An 18746-nucleotide genomic window follows, 5' to 3' on the forward strand; every position below is an offset into this window, starting at 1 on the left:
ACTTCTGGCCGTGTATACATAGTTTTCGAAATTCTATTTTGGGGCGGGAAATCATTTTTTAATTATTGATAGCAGATATTCATGGTTCTTTTTTTAAAATGTTTATTTTTGAGAGAGAAAGTGAGTGCGAGAGGGACAGAGAGAGAGAGAGGAAGACAGAGGGTCTGAAGTGGGCTCCACGCTGTCAGCAGAGAGCCCAATGTGGGACTCAAACCCCCAAACTGTGAGATCATGACCTGAGCTGAAGCCGGATGCTTAACTGACTGAGCTCCCCAGGCCCCCCTTATTCGTTGTTTTTAGGTGACAACTAACTTTGTTCATTTTTAAAGGAAATGTCTACCAAATATCCAAGATTGAATAACTATGGTTTGTCAGTTGCCTTTTCAATGAAAAATCGTTCCATGAAAAAAACGGCTAGTTGAGCTGGGAATTCAAACATGAGCGCTTTCCAGAGACAGGAGTTTATAGCAGAGGGCGCTGCACGTACTTTCCACTCTACCACACAGAGGGTACTTAAGTTTAGATTTAATAAAATTCATAGTTTTTACTCTTTCATCAAGGACATTCTTAAGTGAATTTGGACTTTTCTGTGCCGAGCGTGGGGTCCAGTCTGGTTTCACAACCTGTTTGGTGCTCAGACTCTCACCTAGCACTGCTTCATGGCTTTTGCGCTCTCAGGGCAAAGCACAGCACAGAGGGGGAAATTACGTTTTCGTGTTGGGGTGGAAATAGTTAAGACCTCATCCATCCCCTGATTGGGCAGTTGACTCTCAGGAGTCTGAAAATAGCCTTTGGGAACAATTGGCCTGGATGTCCTTCTCTCTCTCTCAACTCTTCCCCCTTTGTCTGTGACCGTCTTTTCCTTCACGTCCCAGCCTCTAGACCAGTTCGGCTCCCCGTAGCCTTTCAAAATCTGCTCTTTTCTGTCATCACACCTACCACGTGTCTTTTACAGGATTATTGGATGGTTATGTAGGCTACGTAGTGGCTCTGTTGGTCTTTCTCACTGTTGGGTCCCCAGGGCCTCAGGGCCTGGAACATAGCAGGCCCTCAAAGAATAATTGTTGAATGAATAAGCTGCTTTGTGTTGGACCCCATGCTGGATGTTGGGGACCGGGAAGCAGACATGGTTTCCCTTCCCAAGGTATTCCCGGCCCGGTGAAGGACCCAAGGTGTGCTCTCAGATGGGCCCAGGTTGCCAGCTAGGGAATAGGAGACATAAAGCCAACAGCTCTATCGAGGATGCTAGGAGCAGAGGGAATTTGCTCAGGCAGGCAGGGTCTCTGTACCCGGTGAAGGGAAGGGTGGTCTCTGGGGAGGAGAGGTCTGGCTGTAGATGAAGAGTGGCCAAGCTCCAACCAGCACATGGCTCCCGGCACCACTAGCAGTGACACCTGGCCAGTTTCTGAGGCATCATTCATTCCTTTGTTTTCCCCTCAGGTCACAGTTACCTGGAGAGGCTCCTGAATATTGAGGTGCCCCAGAAAGTTGGGTGAGTTCAGTTCCAGGGTCTGGGGACCTTTCCAGGGCTGGGCAGGGCACATGGATTCCTGTCTAGGTGAGTCCCAGGAGTGGAAGCATTTCCCGTGCCCCAGCGTTCCCTCCTTGTGGGGACTGCCTGGTCCTGCGGCCACCCCTCCCCCCATTCTAACCAGGCAGCAAACGACACAGGTGTCAGCTCTGGCCTGGCCTTGACTCTTACAAGGCTTACCCTAGGGCGTGGGCTCCATGGGAGTCCAATCCAGAGGCCTGCTGCGAACTTGAGGAGCCACGTGCCTATTGTGGTGGAAAGGGGGCGGCAGGGCGGCCGCGCGTGCTCCCTGCTCCCCGCTCCCCAATCACACCCCAGCACTGCTTTTCCTTGAGGCCACATCTTGCCATCACTAAAACTAGGGTCCTCCTGCCCCTGCTTTGGGGCAGAGGGTCAGAGCTTGAGGTGGGGAGACAGGGAAACCGGGTAGGCACGCTGGCTTTGCTGGCCCTCCCGCGAATGGAGAGCAGGCCTCACAAGGGACAAGAGACAGTGACCCATGGGGGCGCGAGGGGTCGGGGTGGAGCCGGCAAACGGCTGACATGCCGAACCAAGCCCTGATGGGGTGAGTGCCACCGAATTCAGAAGCTGACCTCCCTTGTCTGCCCAGGCCGCAGACGCTCCAGGGAGCCCCTGGCTCTGGCTGCTGTCCTCTTGTCCCGGGTGGCGCTGTGGGTTTGTGACCCAGACCAGGGCGTCTGACGGGTGGGGAGGTGCTCCTGTGAGGAGGACTCAGGCTGGCTGGGCGGGTCCCACATACCTCTTGCTCTGCTTTCAGCCCTGAGCAGAAGCGGCCCAGCGAGGAGGCCGAGCCTGCACAGGCGGCTGAGCCAGAGGTAAGACGAGCAGGCCAGGGAGGGGAGGGCTCAAGGGCCCCTGAGGCCCAGGTGCAGACCCCAAAGCCTCGGTTCCTCCCCCCCGCTTCCCCCAGGGCCCCAAGCAAGACAGGAGTACCCTGTGGCCCCGCAGTGCCACCAAGATCGCCATTAGCACACCTGGCTCGCAGCCTGTGGCTGGTGGCCAGGAGACGCCCTCCAAAGGGCGGCAAGGTGAGTCTTCCTGCCGTGTGCAGATACCCAGGGTCGTGCTGGCCTTGGTGGCCTTGACCTGACTTTCTTTTGGGGGAGAGGGAGGCCCATTTCCTGGGCTCTCCAGCCAGAGGTAAGTGAGACCCAGGGGGGGGTGTGGATCTTTGGGTCTGCAGGTTTCATTGCCCACCTTTTGGTTGGAGCTGTCGCCGAGTGCCACGTGAGTGGCCGAGGCCGGTTGGTGTGTGAAGTCGGGTGAGGTGAGGGTGGGGCGCTTGAACTGGGGTAGTGACTGAATGCGCCAGGTCGCAGACTTGGACCCCTCCCCGGGGGGGCAGGGGGAGGAGGTCTGTGCTGGGGTGTGAACACCTGGCCTCGTGTGATGTCTCTGCCGCTGGCTCACTTCTCACCTTCGAGGGTCCCCGGTGTGAAGAGAGCAGGAGAGCTACGGGCTCTGGCACTCCCAGGCCGCCAGGGGTGGCCCAGCGTCTGGCTCACGTCTCCTCAGTGGGAAGAGCACTGTGGCCGTGAGGTCTTGGTCCACAGCTTCCCCAGCTTTAGGGTGGAGTCAGCGACAAGGGCCGCTCCAGCGCCGTAGCCCACGGGCGAGCTGCAAGGTCCCTGCAAGGTTAAACGGCTAGGGGCGAACTGGTGCTTCCCCCGAGCAGTGAAGCAAAACAGACTGACCCCATGCCCCACGTGTGGACCCTGTACAGGAAGCCCTCCCCTCCTCCTGTCATGGCAGCCTCAGCTGATAGGCCTGGAGGGGTGGGATTTTGAAGCCTGTTGAGAGGTCTGTTAGAGTCTACAGTTTTCCGGGCTTCTGCTCCTGAAAGGTACCCCCTAGCTGTCAGTGTTAGAGGTGGGGCGGGACACGGTGGGGCCACCTCAGTGGGATTGTCCTCCTGTTCTCATCCCAGAGGCCAGGCGTGGGGGTGAGGGGTCCACGGGCTGGGGATCGTATGCTGGGCTCCGGACTTCCACAGACTTCTCAAGGCCGGTTGGTGCTAAGGCTGATGGCTTCTGCTGCTGGCCACCCTGGGATCTGCCAGGAAGAGAGCCTTGCCCCCGCCACGGCTGCCGCTGGAGGACACTTTCCCCCGACCCCTCCGAGCTGTTCCTGCGGCCTCACCAAAATTGCTCTCTTCACAGAGCCCAAGACTGACCAAGCAGATGGCCCCAAGGAGCCACCCCAGAGTGTCAGGTTTGCATCTGGGTAGGGCGTATAGGCAACTCTTCGGAAGGGCCCGGAGGGGGATGAACCTCAGGTCCTTGTTCGGTGGTGGGGTGGGGAGGTGGGAATGTGGTCAGGGCGGGGCCTAGTGCTGGAGGTGGCTCGCCGCTATGAGACAAAGCGGGCCTGGGAGTGGGTGACCAGATCCTAGGCCCCACCCTCTGCATCCTCCTGGCCGTGTGACCTAGGACTGGTCACTTGGTCAGGAAGGCCCCACCTCCGCAGCGCCTCTCAGTCTGGTGCCCTGTGAGCTGGGCCCAGTTCTGTTCACAGGGTGACCTTTTATGGGGTGTGGCCAGGGCCCTGGGGAGGGTACCGGGGTCGGCCCTGTGACGCTGCTTCCACCCTGCTGCGGCAGGAGGAAGCGCAGCTACAAGCAGGCCGTGAGTGAGCTGGACGAGGAGCCGCAGCTGGAGGACGAGGAGCTGCAGCCCCCCAGGAGCAAGACCCCTTCCCCACCCTGCCCGGCCAGCAAGGTGAGTGGGCCTCTACCCCCCCCCCCCGCCCCTTGGGGCCCCCGCCATGCCCAGGAGTCCTCACCCTGCACCCTTACCTCCTCCACAGGTGGTGCGGCCCCTCCGGACCTTCCTGCACACCGTGCAGAGGAACCAGATGCTCATGACTCCGACCTCGGCCCCCCGCAGCAGTGTCATGAAATCCTTCATTAAGCGCAACACTCCCCTGCGCGTGGACCCTAAGGTGAGGGAGCCCGGACCCCTGGCCGTGCTTTGCTGCTAGAGCCGGGCAGCATGGCTGAGGGCTCCGGTCTGTCCCCTCGGCCGCTGGGAGTGGTGTGGATCTGGGCCAAGGCAGCTGGGACCTGGCACCGGTCAAGGGCCAGCTCCAGCCTCTACGGCCTTGGGCCGCCTCAACGTTTGAGGACTGTTCTGGCTTCTTGGGCTCTGCAGTGCAGCTCAGAGGCTCGGCCGGCTCAGCGTGACTCCTGGGTCTTGAGCTCTGAGCTGGTAGTAGAAATGGTGTGGCTGGCCATGGCCGTGACCATCCATCCCCACACCCCCCACACTCCCCACGCCCCCTCTGGAGGCTTGAGTAGTTAAGGCGAGGGACACCCGTGGACGCTGTGCTCGCTGAGGATGAGGGCTGGTGAGATGGGAGGGGGTGGGGGGCTGCCGATGAGAGGGCACAGGCCCCACGCAGACTCTGGCGTAGCCAAGAGGGTGGCCTGCTTTCCGGACATCCCCAAGCCTGGCATTAACTCCTGGCTTTTTCCTTGTCTCCTCTCCTCCACAGTGCAGCTTCGTTGTAAGTAAAGCCTTCTCCTGTCCTTGTAACCTAGCTCCCCCTAGCACTTACCTGCCGTAGCCCTGTTCCTGCAAACCCACCTGCACCTGTAGAAGCACTAACACCAAAGGTGGGACGGGAGCGGTAAAGGGGGTGGCCGCCTGGAGGCGCGCAGCCATTCTGGCTGCCCTCCCTCTGCGGGGCCGGTCCTCTCTGCCCTTGTCTCTGCCCCCAGGAGGCCGAGTCTCGATCTCAGAGCCTCCCTGAAGCAACAGGAGGCAGAGGGGGTGCGGCCTGCTGCTGTTTACCGGGGCCACAGCTTGGATTTCCCCACAGCACCTCCCTCCCCGGCCCCGGGTTTCCCCTCAGGGTCTGGGGCTGCGAAGAGAACAGACAGGTGGTCTCTGGTCCCCAGAGCCACTGAGGTTTATTGGGTCACAGACCTGAGCTACTGCCTTGAGGCGCAGAGCAGCGTGGGGGAGACCATGGTTGTAGGCTGGGTCCTGTGGGGTAGCGGTAGAACTACCACCAGCAGCCTCTGGAGAGAAGGCCACAGAAGCTGTTCTCTTCTCAGATACCTCAGAGCTGAGCCAGGCCACGGGCCCTGGGGAGGGAGCCCCACATGGCTGGGATCTGCTCAGCCTGCAGTCTTGGCTCCCTGGGGTCTCCCAGGTTACAAGGCTGCAGCCCCTGCGTTCCTCTGTTCCCACTGGTGCTTTGAAGGGCCTCCTATTAGGAGGGCTTCTGCCTCTAGCCGAGGGCCTGGGGCTTGGCGGGTCAAGGGGCTTCTCAGCCGCTAGACAGGTAGGCCTTGAACTTGCCTGTGCTGCAAGGAGGCTGGTCCCCTCTGTGTGAACGAGGCACTGGCATGCCTTCCAATATGCGAGCAAGCAGGCTGTGTGGCCTTACACACCTACTGTGTGCTAGGCCCCTGCTAGGCACTTGGGCCCACAGCAGTGAACTGGACTCCGACTTGCTCTTCCTACAGAGAACTCCCATGTCGCACACAGACTGATGGGAGCCTGGCCGGCTTTATGGGGATGACCAAGAGGTCCAGGGAGCTGCCTTTTCCTGCTTCGGGGAACCCAGATCCCTGCACAGGGCATCTGGTGGCAGTGGGACAGTTCTTAGTTAGGAGACAGGGGCCTAAGTAGATCGCAGGGACCTTGAGACCTTGGACTAGTTTCCTAACTTTTGGCTGAGTTTCCTTGGCTACAAAATGAGACCAGAGGTCCGTTCATAGAAACGAGTGAACCAGAGTCATGTCCATCAAGCACCTAGCACAGGACTCAGTAGGAGGTGGTTTTTAGTGATTGGTAGAGAGACTGCTCGATCGAGGCCCCTGGAGGCCGAAGGGACCAAATAAGCTTTTGGTTTTCTCATCCACCGCCTTGGCCTTGAGGGTGGCCTCTGGGGAGCAGCGTCAACCCAGCCCACCTTGGAGGGTTGGGGCAGAGGGTGAACTTGGATTCTATGACATGAACAAATCTTGCTTCTACAAAATTTCCAATGCGCAGGATCATTTCTCTGACCTGTGCTGGGAAATTTTAGCACCCAAACGTCGGGGGTAGAACACATTTTGCTGAGCCCAGTTGGAAGCAGGAGTCTGGTGGGCACTTGGGGCAGAAAGAGAAGGCAAAGTGCTTTCCCCACCGCAGAGCAGTGGGTGGAAGTCGGCCCCCTGCTGGTTGGGTGACCAGTCAAGTTATACCTTCTGCCAAACTTGGAGCATTTTCAGCCATTATTTCTAAGAAATTCTGTTTCATTGTTGCATTCTTTCCCCTCTATCATGGGTGACGAAGACACCCACGCCGGTAGTGGATCGTTCTGTGTCGTCACAGTCCTTTGGGCTCTGTTCATTTCTCTTCCATAGCTTTTTCTCTCTGTTGGGATCAGATACATTTTATTGATTGATCTGTACGTTTACTGACATCTGTCTGTCTTTTCCATTCTGCCCTTGGACCCATGCACTGAATTTCTTATTTCCGTTATTGTCTTTTGAGTTCTGAAATTTCCATTTTGCTTTTTTCTGGATCTTCTTGCTGAGATTTTCTGGTTTTTTTTGTTTTTCTCTCCAGCTCCTGCCACCCAGTAACCTTTATTGCCAGAACAGCTCCCAGGACCCCGCGGCGCTGGGAGGGGGCGCTAAGTCTTTATTGGGAAGGACGCCCGCCCGTCTTCCCTCACTGCCGACGGTAGACGCACTCAGTGTCAGGGTAGGGTGGCAAGTTCAGCTGGTACTTCTTTTCCAGAGCAGGAGGCACAAAACGGCCTCCCAGGTAGTGATAGCGACCGCTTAAGTGGCTTGCAGTGAGATTTTCTGTTTCGCCAATTGTCTGAAGAATGTATTTCTATAATAGTGGCTTTGATGTCTTTGTCAGATACGTCTAACAATCTGTCACCTTGATGTTGGTGGCTGCTGATCGTCTTCACGTGGGGGTTGAGATTTTCCTAGTTCTTTGTGTGCTGAGTGGTTTTGGATTATATCCTGGCCATTTTGCATATTGCATTATGAGGCCGCATGTTGTCAGAGAGAGAATGTTGGTATCTTGCTCTAACAGCGACCCACCTGGTTTGGTTCAGGCTGCAAGTCCCACCCCTCCTTCTGTGGGACATGGTTCCAGTGTCCCGATTTCAAAGCCTTTGTGGTACTCTTGGATCTGCCCTGGGTGTGCTGGTCAGTGCTCAGGATGGGATCTGGCAGGTGGTCTGTGAGTTTAATTCTCAGAGTTTTTGGTATAATAGTTAGATGGTCAGATCCATGCATCTGCAGGTTGGAGCTGAGCCTAGGAGTTCACAAACAACCACAGGGTGTCATTTTCTCCACGCATCTAGTACATTTCACTTCTCCGGGGGCTCCCGCTCTCCGTCCTCCAGCCAGGAAGCTGGGGCTTCTGTCACCCTGCTCTACTGCGTGTTTCCACGACCGCATCTGGGGTCACCTGGTAGGGAGACAGAAAAAAGCAACAGCATTCATCACCTTTGGGGATCACAGCTCCGTAGTGTGGCGAGGAAGCTCCCCCTCCCCCAGAGTTTTGCCTCTGCAAGTTCTTGTAACTGTTGCTGTCCCGTTGCCACAGGGTTGTTTGTGGCCTGGGGCACGAGAGGAAGAAGAAAAGAACAAACAAAAATTGGGGTTTTTGCATACTCTGAGCATTAGATTCCCCCTTCCCACTCCTTAAGTGAGATTTAAAGGGCCTCTCCCAGAGTTCTGTCTGTCTGTACCCCACAGATCCCTTTGAGGTTTCAGACTTCATTGAGTTTAGGCTAGCGGGGAAAACAATGGTAAATTTCTGCCGGCCCAGTGATGCTTCACAGCCTGGTCTTCCCCTCCTCCTGCTCACATCGGCCTCACACAGCTGTTCTATGTAGTCCAGTTTTATGGCCACCTTCGGTGGCAGAAGCAGATGTGTCTTCCTCGCAACCAGAGGAGCCCTTCTCTCCATCTTTAGGGTTGTATTCCCTTGGGGCCAGACTTCTAGGTGGGAAATCTGCAGTCAAGGTCAGAGGCCAAGGAGAAATGGACAGTCACTAATGCAGGGAGAGGGACAGAGCAGAGCACAGAGATGGGTGCTCTGGGTGGCAGAGCACAGAGATGAGAGTCTGATGGGAGCCAGGTGAGGGTGATTGGGGGGGGGGGGGCCTCTGGCCCCGGTCCCAGCCCCCACCTCATGCCCTGGCCATCAGGACGAAAGTACCAGTCTTGTCCTTAGCCAAGAAAAGCTTGGAGCCCCCTGCCTATGCCCTCTGGCTGCCGTGCCCGTGGGGCTTTCTGGGCATGCAGAGGGGTAGGGTTCTAGCACTGATCTGCTAAACAACCAACTAGTACTTTTAAGAAGCTGTTGGAATCGTTAGGTGCCTGTATCACAGGAAGTTTGAAAAATGAAGGAAAATATACCATCCTTTTGTTTTTAATGTTTGTTTATTTTTGAGAGAGATAGACCATGAGCGGGGGAGGGACAGACAGAGAGGGAAACACAGAATCCAAAGCAAGCTCCAGGCTCTGAGCTGTCAGCACAGAGCCTGATACGGGGCTCGAACCTCATAGACTGCGAGGTCAGGACCTGAGCCAAAGTGGGAGGCTTACCCGGCTGAGCCACCCAGGCACACTGAGAAAATATACCATCCTTAACATATCTCACCAGCCTATAGTAATCTATGTTAGCATTTGGCCATATTTTTTTTTCCATATATTGAGAAACATAAAAGTGTGTGTACGCGAAGTATAAAAGTTACAACGCATAGAAATAATAAATTAACGCTTATGTACCCAGCACCCCTTTATAGATGTTAACCACAACTTTTACAGCTGTCTGTCCCTCTATGATGTCAATCTTCCTTCTCTTCTCAAGTACACTTTAATATAGTTGTAATCAGAGCCATCTGTCCAATTTCGAACCCTGATTTTTGTGCCGCTGCAACTTGGCAGGGCTCAGTCAAGGGTGCTTGGGAGGCTGCCCACCAGAATGACCGAAGCCCCAGGCCACAGTCTGGTTGGGAAGGAAGGCATGTTTTGGGGGTGACTCTGCCTCTGAAACAGGCTGGCTGGGGCCTGTGGGCCTCGCTCACCACCACCCCCACCCCCACCCCGACCCCGCCCGCCCGTCTCAGGAGAAGGAGCGTCAGCGCCTGGAGAACCTGCGGAGGAAGGAGGAGGCCGAGCAGCTCCGCAGGCAGAAGGTGGAGGAGGACAAGCGGCGGCGGCTGGAGGAGGTGAAGCTGTAAGTGGTCCAGCTCCTGGCCCCGCCCCCGGGCCCTGGCCCCGCCCCCCGGGTACAACCGCCCTGTGTCCGCAGGAAGCGGGAGGAGCGCCTCCGCAAGGTGCTGCAGGCCCGGGAGCGGGTGGAGCAGATGAAGGAGGAGAAGAAGAAGCAGATCGAGCAGAAGTTTGCTCAGATCGACGAGAAGACCGAGAAGGTGCGCGCCTCAGGCTGGTGGGCGGCCAGGTTTCGGGGTGGGCTGCACCCTGGTGCGCCCCAAGCAGGTCCCACTCGGTGGCTGTGGTTTCTGGGTGTCCCCCCCCCCTTTCCCTCCCCACCCCGGGCTGTGGGGAACAGGCCCGGCTCGCAGGGGCGGGGGGGTGCAGTTCCGGGCCCCGCGCTGCAGGGCTGAGTGAGGAGGGTGCTCTAATGGGCACATGTGGATGGGCCCTGTAGGTTAAGGAGGAGCGGCTGGCGGAAGAGAAGGCCAAGAAGAAGGCAGCAGCCAAGAAGATGGAGGAGGTGGAGGCGCGCCGCAAGCAGGAGGAGGAGGCGCGGAGGCTCAGGCGGCTACAACAGGTTCATGGGCAGAGGGGCTCGCATATCAAGGACGCGGAAGGCCCACTTTGTTGGGTTGGTTGTGGCAGCTCTTGTTGCTTTAAGTCCTGAGGAGTTTCCACAAATACCCTGGGGACATGAATGGCGATCTCGACAGTAACCTGCCTCCTGCAGGTGGCAGTTCAAGGGTCAAGTGGATGGACTCCAGAGCCAGACCTTCAGTCTCAGCTCTGCCACTTCCCAGCCGGGTGACCCTGGGCGGGTTCCTTGACCTTTCTGGGCTTTGATTCCCTCGGGGAACCTTAGCGTCTACCTGACAGGGTCGGTGTGAGGGTTGAATGTTTTGCCTGTGAGAGTAGGGACCTACCTCTCCCTGGGAGTTGTCTATCTCAGGACGATAGGGAACACAGATGTGTCATTAGGGGATTATAATACTAATAACCAAAATTTACTTAGTGTTTTCTGTGTGTCAGACACCGTTCTATGTTCTGTGTACGAACTCGGTAACTTCATGAGGTGTGGTCGTTACTGTTGTTCCTGTTTTATCAATGAGGAAACTGAGGCCAGAGAGCTGAAGCCACTTGCCCGGTGTCACACCGGCTGGTGAAGTCTGGCTCCAGTCTCTACCCTTGACTACTGGCTTTGCAGCTGCATATAAAGCAGTTTTCTTTCATGGGGCGCCCAGGTGGTTCAGTGGGTTGGGCGTCCGACTCTTGATTCCGGCTCAGGTCGTGATCTCACGGTTTCATGGGTTTGAGCCCCGCGTCGGGCTCTATGCTGACAGTGCAGAGCCTGCTTGGGATTCTTTCTGTCCCCATGTCTGTCCACCCCCCTCCCCTGCCCGTGCTGACTCCGTCTCTCTCAAAATAAATAAATGAGCTTAAAAAAAAAAAGGTGATTTTCACGAGATGCCTTTTCATGGCGATTCTTGGGGAGCCTGGCTCGGGGACGGGGGGGCGGGCGTCGCTTCTGGGAGGGAGCAGGCCCTGTGGCCTCTCTTCCCTCCTTCCCAGACCTCCTCCCTGGCTTCACCAGCCCAGGGCTGGCCTCAAGGGCCCTGACCCGGCGCTCCGTTCACAGGATGAGGAAGAGCGGCGGCACCAGGAGCTGCTGCAGAAGAAGAGGGAGGAGGAGCAGGAGCGGCTGCGCAGGGCGGCCGAGGCCAAGAGGCTGGCGGAGCAGCGGGAGCACGAGCGGCAGCTGGCGGAGCAGCGGGAGCACGAACGCAGGAGGGAGCAGGAGCGGCTCCAGGCCGAGAGGTGAGGGGCCCGCTGCCCAGCTGGCCAAGGCGGCACCCTGTCGTCACACACCCGCCTTCCTGTGAGCACGTGGAAGGGGCACACGTAGCCGTCGCCAGGAGGCAGCTCCCTCCTCCACTTGAGGGTTTGCAAAAGGACAGGCCCTTTTCTTTTTGGGCTCTGGGCCAGGAGGCGGCTCCTGGGCTGATGGGCTCTTGCTTGGTCCTCAGGGAGCTGCAGGAGAAGGAGAAGGCCCTGCGGCTGGAGAGGGAGCTGGAGGAGAAGAAGAAAAAGGTAAAGGGGAGCGGGCCTGGGGCTCCTGCGGGGTCTGCGCCGAGCTCCGGGCCAGCCTGGTGGCTCCCGGCCCGGGAGCAGCCTTGCCTGCCCTGCCGTGTGGGGTTGGCGGCGGGGGGCGAGGGGCTCACACATGCACCATCTCTAATATCCGGCCACCCCTGGGGCCCCAGGAAGAGCAGCAACGCCTGGCCGAGGAGCGGCTGCTGGAGGAGCAGCAGAGGAAAGCCAGGGAGGCCGCGGCAGCCAGCAAAGGCCTGAATGTGACCGTGGACGTGCAGGTGAGGCCGGGCAGCCAAGTGGAGAGGGCCCCTCCAGCTCTGGTTATTCACTCCCCGCTGGTTGGAGCCACAGATACAGATGAGGACCATGCGAAAGGAAGGATACGGTTGGCCCAAGTGGTTTTACCCTTTTCGATAGGTGTATTTCCTTGCTGTAAAAGTAGAATTTGTTGTAAAAAAAAAAAAAAAAAAAAAAAAAAAAAGGAAGAAGAAGAAACTAAACTTTTTTAAAGAGTGTAAAGAAAAGGAAAGGTACCCTTAGAGGAAAACTCTAATCTGGTGTAGATCTTTCTGTATGTTTACCCATATAAACCTACACACACGCACGTACACACACAGGCCCAGTTTTAAATGGGCACTGTCTACACGTACTGTCTTAGTCTGTTCAGGCTGCCGTCACACATTGCTACAGACTGGCTGGCTTAAACAGCAGTTCTGGAGGCCAGAAGTCCAAGGTCAAGGCAGCAGCAGATTCGGTGTTTGGTGACAGTCTTCTCCCTGTGTCCCCTGTGGTAGAGGGGGAGAGGGGGCTCTCTGGGGTCTCTGTTCTAAGGGCACTAATGGGGCCCTTAGTGGCACTAATGGGGCCCCTCTCACTCATGGGGCCTCCAGCCTTGTGACCTAATCACCTCCCCAAGGCTCCACCTCCCAATACCATAACATTGCGGGGTCGGATTTAACAGAAGAATTTGGGGGGTGGGGGGTACCCACACAACATTTAGTCTATACCATATGCCATTTGGCATTTTGATTTTTTTTCTCCCTATTTTCCCTTTCATTTAGTGAGTTGTAGACCTCTCTGTTCCAGCACTTGTAAATCTCATATTTGATGGCTGTGCAGTTGATGGCAATTACTTACACCAGAATTTCTTTAACAAGCCCTTACTGGTGAACATTCAGCCTACTGCCAGCTTAACGCTTGTTAACAAAACGTATGCGGGAGAGTTTTCAGGGCAACGTAGTTTATGACGTTGAGACCTTGGAAGGGAGCCGAACGTTCATCTCTAACGGATGGTTAAAGTACGAATCATGGGGTACCCAGGGGAGTACCCTGGAGCTGTTTGAAGGAGAAACACTGACCTGGAGGAATGTTTGCAGCATACTTTAACTTGAAAAAGGAAGATACAGGGGCGCCTGGGTGGCTAGTCACTTAAGCGTCCAACTTCGGATTGGGTTACAGTCTCACGGTTTGTGAGTTCATGCTCTGAGTTGGGCTCTGTGCTGACAGCTCAGAGCCTGGAGCCTCCTTGGGATTGTGCGTCTTCTTCTCTCTCTGCCCCTCCCCAGCTTGTGCTCTCTTTCTCTCTGTCTCTCTCTCTTAAAAGTAAATAAACATTTAAGAGAAAAGAGGGGCACCTCGGTGGCTCAGTCACTTAAGCAACTTTGGCATGGGTTATGATCTCATGGTTTGTGAGTTCGAGCCCCACGTCAGGCTCCGTGCTGACAGCTCGGGAGTGTGGGGACAGGAGCTGACACCCATGTTTATCTCCTCCAGTCTCCAGCTTGTACCTCCTATCAGATGACTCCACAGGGGCACAGGCCGCCCCCCAAGATCAACCCGGATAACTATGGGATGGATCTGAATAGCGATGATTCCACCGATGACGAGGCCCATCCCCGGAAGCCCATCCCCACCTGGGCCAGAGGTAAGCAGGGCCTGGAATTCCCCGGGAGACCTGGCTCCTCACTTGCAACATCTGGGACCCTGGAGGTGGTGGGTCGGCAGCTGTGGGTATCAGGAGGCTGTTGTCGTCATGGTCTGGCGGCTTGTATTGGGCCTTGGGAGGCACCCAGGGAAGGGTGGGCCCTCTGTGGCCAGTGGGTTGAACTGGGGACCAGAACTACGGTATTGGGTGCCTCTGTTCTCAACAAAAGTGTTAAATTGTGGCTGGCTGCCGACAGGCATGGGGCTGGGTGTTCCAGCTCAGACTCTACGCCGCCCCTTGGAGCCTCACCCAGTGGGCCAGATGAGAGTTGGACCCAAGTAAGCAGCTTGGAGTAGGAATACCGCCAAGAGTAGTCACCGGTTTTAGGCAGTGCACCGAGAGCTGGAGCTGGGGGTTCCGGCAGCTGGGGAGGAAAGCCCTGAGGCAGGGCCACTTGAGCAGGATTTGACCCCAGTTTACAAGCCCCAGCATTTAAACGGGAGCATGGGTGTGTGTGAGCAGGCCACCACAGACCTGGTGACAAGGGAGCGGGGCCAGTACGTATATGGTGGGCACTTCATAGAGTTTACAGAGCTGGGGGTCAGCTTGGTGCCCACTCACTCCCCAGAGAGAAGGGCCCAGAGGCCCATTGGGGGGCAGCACTCTGCAGAAGACAGCTTACTTTGGTGTCACCTCAGTTGAACTCCACGCTAGGCAGAATCTTAGTCCCCTTAACTTTGGACATCTGGGCGTTTGGGAGGTAGCAGCAGGCAGGGGTCAGTATGGCCGGAGCCACCTAGTGGTGGTTGACCATCACCAGCTTCCCTAAACTCCCTGCGTTCTCATCTGTGAAATGGGGGTGTTACTAGGACACAGCTGAGAAGGGTTATTTAGGATGAAGAGAGTTTAGGATGAAGAGAGTTGGTGCTCGTTCCTAAGGCCTGGTGCACAGCAGTGCTGGGCACCTGTTCCGCCTCCTGACCCCCCAGGGTCCTCCTGAGGCCTTGTTGCCAGGGCTGTGTGCCTCGGCTCAGGGATCCCCTCAGCCTGCACCCTGTGCCGTGGGACCCGGGGCCGGTGAGAGAAGTAGCCAACCCCAGCAGTCAAGGATGGCAGCGTGTGAAGTTTCGGAGCTGGACGGTCTCCAGACCCCAGCTCCCCCAGTCACGAGCTACGTGCCTTTGGGCAAGTCCCCCCCGCCCCACCCCGCCTTCTGAAATGGGGAGAATAAAGGAGCTGCCTCCCTCGTGGTTGTGGGGTTGTGGTTGCCTGGCCCAGGTGAGCACTTGAGGACCTGTGTTCAGCCTAAGCTGCTGGAACGTGGCAGTAGGAACAGGCAATAAGAGCATTTTCACGAGGGCGCCTGGGCGGCTCGGTTAAGCGTCCGACTTGGGCTCAGGTCATAGTCTCACGGGTTGTGAGTTTCAGCCCCGCATCGGGTTTGCTGCTGTCCGCGCCGAGCCTGCTTTGGATCCTCTATCCTGTCTCTCTCTGCCCTTCCCCTGCACGCGTTCTCTCTCTCTCTCTCTCTCTCTCTCTGTCTCTCTCTCTGTCTCTCTCTCTCTGTCTCTCTCAAAAATAAACAAACATCAAAAAAAAAAAAAAGCTTTTCAGGGAAAAGTGGAGAGGAAGAGGGCTCTGAGAGAGGAGCTGATGTGGCTGCGGTGGGGAAGGGGACAAGGGGTCAGGGGATGGGGAGGCTCCTGAGGAGCTCCAATGCAGTGACTTGACCCTCCGTGTCCCCTGCAGGCACTCAGCTAAGCCAGGCCATCATCCACCAGTACCACCACCCCCCAAACCTGCTCGAGCTCTTTGGAACCATCCTCCCGCTGGACTTGGAGGACATCTTCAAGAAGAGCAAGCCTCGCTACCACAAGCGCACCAGCTCTGCCGTCTGGAACTCGCCGCCCCTGCTGGGCCCCAGGGTCCCCAGCAGCCTGGCCTATGGCCTGAAGAAGTACTGAGGCCCCCAGGCGTTCCCAGCAGTCTCCACCCCTGCGTGTGTCTGTGTGTCCGCCTCTCTGTTGGTCTGGTGCCATCCTGCCTGGTGTTCCGTCTCCAGGGGTTTGGCTGTGTGTATATAAATGTACTCTGTGCGCCGGGGGTTGCAAGTCGCGCAGGCCTGTTTGGAAGCTGCACTTGGCGGGTGGTTGGGGAGAACCTGCCCAGCCCCACCTGGCCTGCAGACAGCGCTCTGTAAATAGACTGTTAGAATTCAGCTGAATTTTAGCCTCTAGTGTTTGAGAGCTAGATTAATAAAGTCTGTTCCTTTAAGCCTGCTGTGGGTATTGTAGAGATGGGGGCCTTGGCAGAATGCCCCTGGCCCCCAGCCCCGCAGCCGTGTGTCTCAGGCCACCGATGGGCCAGGGACCAAGGCGCTGTTCCTCTTCCTGGAGGATGCTTCCGGCTGACGCAGTGGGTGATTGTGATGCCGTCTTTGGGCCACGCTGAGAAACACTTGAGTTACTCGCGCGATGGGGCAAGCGAAGATACTCCTGACTTTCGGGGGAGCTCCCTGTTTGTAAAAGGGAGCTTGCCCAATGGGAAAGACGTGGGGTCGAGGTCAGGAGGACTGGGCTCTTGACACAGCTCTGCCACCTAAGACAGTCCCTCGGCCCTGCAGGCTCCACGCTTGCCGCATGGACGGTCAAAGGACCTGAGAACGCGTGCACGCTGCTGAAGCAGGAGCTCTGATTACAAAGATGTCTCCTGAAACCACCTTGGGACCAGCGCTTGCAAGCAGTTGGAATGTTTCTCCGACAAAACCATGTAGCTGCTAATTAAATGCTTAGTGTCCGTGGAAGCTGGCCCAGGGCCCGTCCCATGGCTGCATGCTGTGCTCTCAGTGTGCGGTGGCTAGTTGCTTATCATCCGCTCCAGCCGCCAGAACGAAAGCTGGTGAACCGTGGCCTCAGGGGCCAAATCAAACCTCAGTGTGTTTTTATAAAGCTTATTGGAACCTTCCCAATTGCAGCAAATGCCTCGTCTCTGGCTGCTCGGCCGAGGGCGGAGTAAGTAGTTGCAACCAAAGCCTGAGGACACACAGAGCTGAAAATATTTACTAGGACCCTCTACAGAAAGTTTGCCGACCCCAGCTTTAGGACAAAATAAAGGCTAAGTTCAAGAGTGTCTGAAAATGAGGAACTGGTGAACACAGACAATAGACTGAAGTTCAGAGGAGTCTACCCATAAAAAAACAAAACAAAACAAAACAAAAAAAACCCCATCTGGAGTTCTGGGTGCCTCTGTCGGTTAAGTCTGACATTCGCTCAGGTCGTGATCTCACGGTTTGGGAGGTCGAGCCCCGCATGGGGCTTTTCGCTGATTAGGATTCTCTGTCATTCCCTCTCTCTCTGCCCCTCCGCCACAATCTCAAAATAAAAACAAAACCTTTGACAGTTCATTCAAATATGGTGCACGATCCCAATTTGTTCTGTATTCCCCGGAAGCTGTTGTGGTGAGTTTATTGGTGAGTGTGTCTCCACCTAAAACCACATTGTCAAAATATTACTTTTTCTGAGCATTTTTGTGTTTGAGAGGAAGTTGTTCAGCCAAAAGGTAGTTATAGTTGCCGCGCACCTTCCCCAGCACTTGGTGTTGGCAGTATTTTCTTATTTTAGCCCTTCTGATATGTAGTGAAATCTCATCATGGTTTTAAAGGGTTTTGTTTTTTGGTTTTTCGTTTTTGAGAGAGAGACAGTGGGGGATGGGCAGAGGGAGAGGGAGAGAGAGAATCCCAAGCATGCCCCACACTCCATGCTGAGCCTGACAGGGGAGGGGGGGCAGGAGGCTTGAGCTCACCTGAGCCAAACATCAAGAATCGCTCGCTCAATGGACTGAGCCACCCCAGGCGCCCCTCATCGTTGTTTCAATTCACACTCTGCTTGATGGCTGATGATGGTGAACATTTTTCCACGTGCTTATTTGCCATCTGCGTATCTCGGTTGAAGTGTCTGTTCAAGACTTTTGTTCATTTGTCAATTGGGTTGTTTTCTTACCGTTGAGTTTATCATCTTTATGTATTACGGGTACAAATCTGCTGTCAATATGTGCTTGGCAGTATTTTCTTTCTTGGTCCGCACCTTTTCTTTTCATTCACTTAATGGTGTTTTTCATAGAGCAAAAAATTTAATTTTGGTGGAGTCCCAGTTTATCATTCTTTTTTTTTTTTTTTATGGATTGTACTCTTTGGTGTCACATCTAAGAAATCTTTGTCTAGCCCTGGTTCTCAAAGCTTTTCTTTTATATTTTCTTCGAAATGTTTTATAGTCTTATAAATACTACATTTACATTTATGATCTACTTGAGTTAATTTTTTTAAAGTGTGAGATTTCTGTGTTTCGTCTGTTTGGTTTGGGAGGGGGGCATATGGATATATATCCAATTGTTCCAGGACCATTTGGTGAAAAGACTGTTTTGCAGTGGATTTCCTTGGCAACTTTGTCCATCAGTCAGCCATATTTGTATGGGTCTACATCTGGACTTTGTTTTTTTGTTGTTGTTATCTTTGAGAGAGAGTGGGTGAGTGGGGGAGGGCAGAGGGAGTGGGAGAGAGACTCTTAAGCAGGGGCTCTGTCTCACGACCATGAGATCGTGACCTGAGCTAAAGTCAAGAGTCAGAGACTTAACAGACTGAGCCATTCTGGCGCCCCTATGTCTGGACTTTGTGTTCTCTTCCATTGATCTGTGAGTCTCTCCTTTTACCAATACCACATCATCAAGGTTACTGTAGTTTGTATCCATCTGAAAAATCTGCTAGTGTGATTCCTCCAACTTTAGTCTTCCTTTTCAAAATTATTCTGACTTTTCTATCAATTTGCCTCTCCATATAAATTTCAGAACCAGGTTGTTTATACAAAAACCTTGCTGGGATTTTGATTGGGATTGTGTTAAATGTATAGATAAGTTTGGGGGATTGCTTTAAATCTATAGATAAGTTCTTCACATACGTCTCAGCCTACAGATCCTGTACAGGTTTTGTTGGATTTATAGCT

The 18746-nt window shown here is 55.2% G+C and overlaps 1 protein-coding gene across 6 annotated transcripts in view; it reads left to right on the plus strand.

Moving 5' to 3' along the window:
- Window positions 1-17410, plus strand: part of INCENP (inner centromere protein) — a 28467-nt gene extending 11057 nt beyond the window's left edge. For 2 of the 6 annotated variants that reach the window (XM_047071545.1, XM_047071546.1), the window contains exons 5-19: window positions 1441-1492; window positions 2310-2367; window positions 2463-2580; window positions 3712-3763; window positions 4152-4269; window positions 4358-4492; window positions 5045-5056; window positions 9647-9756; window positions 9832-9952; window positions 10192-10314; window positions 11374-11552; window positions 11762-11825; window positions 11999-12106; window positions 13602-13752; window positions 15502-17410. In XM_047071545.1, the coding sequence (XP_046927501.1) occupies window positions 1441-1492; window positions 2310-2367; window positions 2463-2580; window positions 3712-3763; window positions 4152-4269; window positions 4358-4492; window positions 5045-5056; window positions 9647-9756; window positions 9832-9952; window positions 10192-10314; window positions 11374-11552; window positions 11762-11825; window positions 11999-12106; window positions 13602-13752; window positions 15502-15716 (1616 nt within the window). In that variant the 3' untranslated portion in view covers window positions 15717-17410. Of the gene's footprint in view, window positions 1-1440; window positions 1493-2309; window positions 2368-2462; window positions 2581-3711; window positions 3764-4151; window positions 4270-4357; window positions 4493-5044; window positions 5057-7113; window positions 7252-9646; window positions 9757-9831; window positions 9953-10191; window positions 10315-11373; window positions 11553-11761; window positions 11826-11998; window positions 12107-13601; window positions 13753-15501 lie in introns of all 6 variants that reach the window. The other 4 variants (XM_047071547.1, XM_047071548.1, XM_047071543.1 and 1 more) reach the window with 3 other exon arrangements.
- Window positions 17411-18746: the final 1336 nt, after the last annotated feature.

This window comes from Lynx rufus, unplaced genomic scaffold (assembly GCF_022079265.1).
Source record: "Lynx rufus isolate CCGP_SWC_20201006 ecotype Redwood Valley unplaced genomic scaffold, mLynRuf1.p SCAF_9, whole genome shotgun sequence".
In the NCBI taxonomy this organism is placed as follows: Eukaryota; Metazoa; Chordata; class Mammalia; order Carnivora; family Felidae; genus Lynx; species Lynx rufus.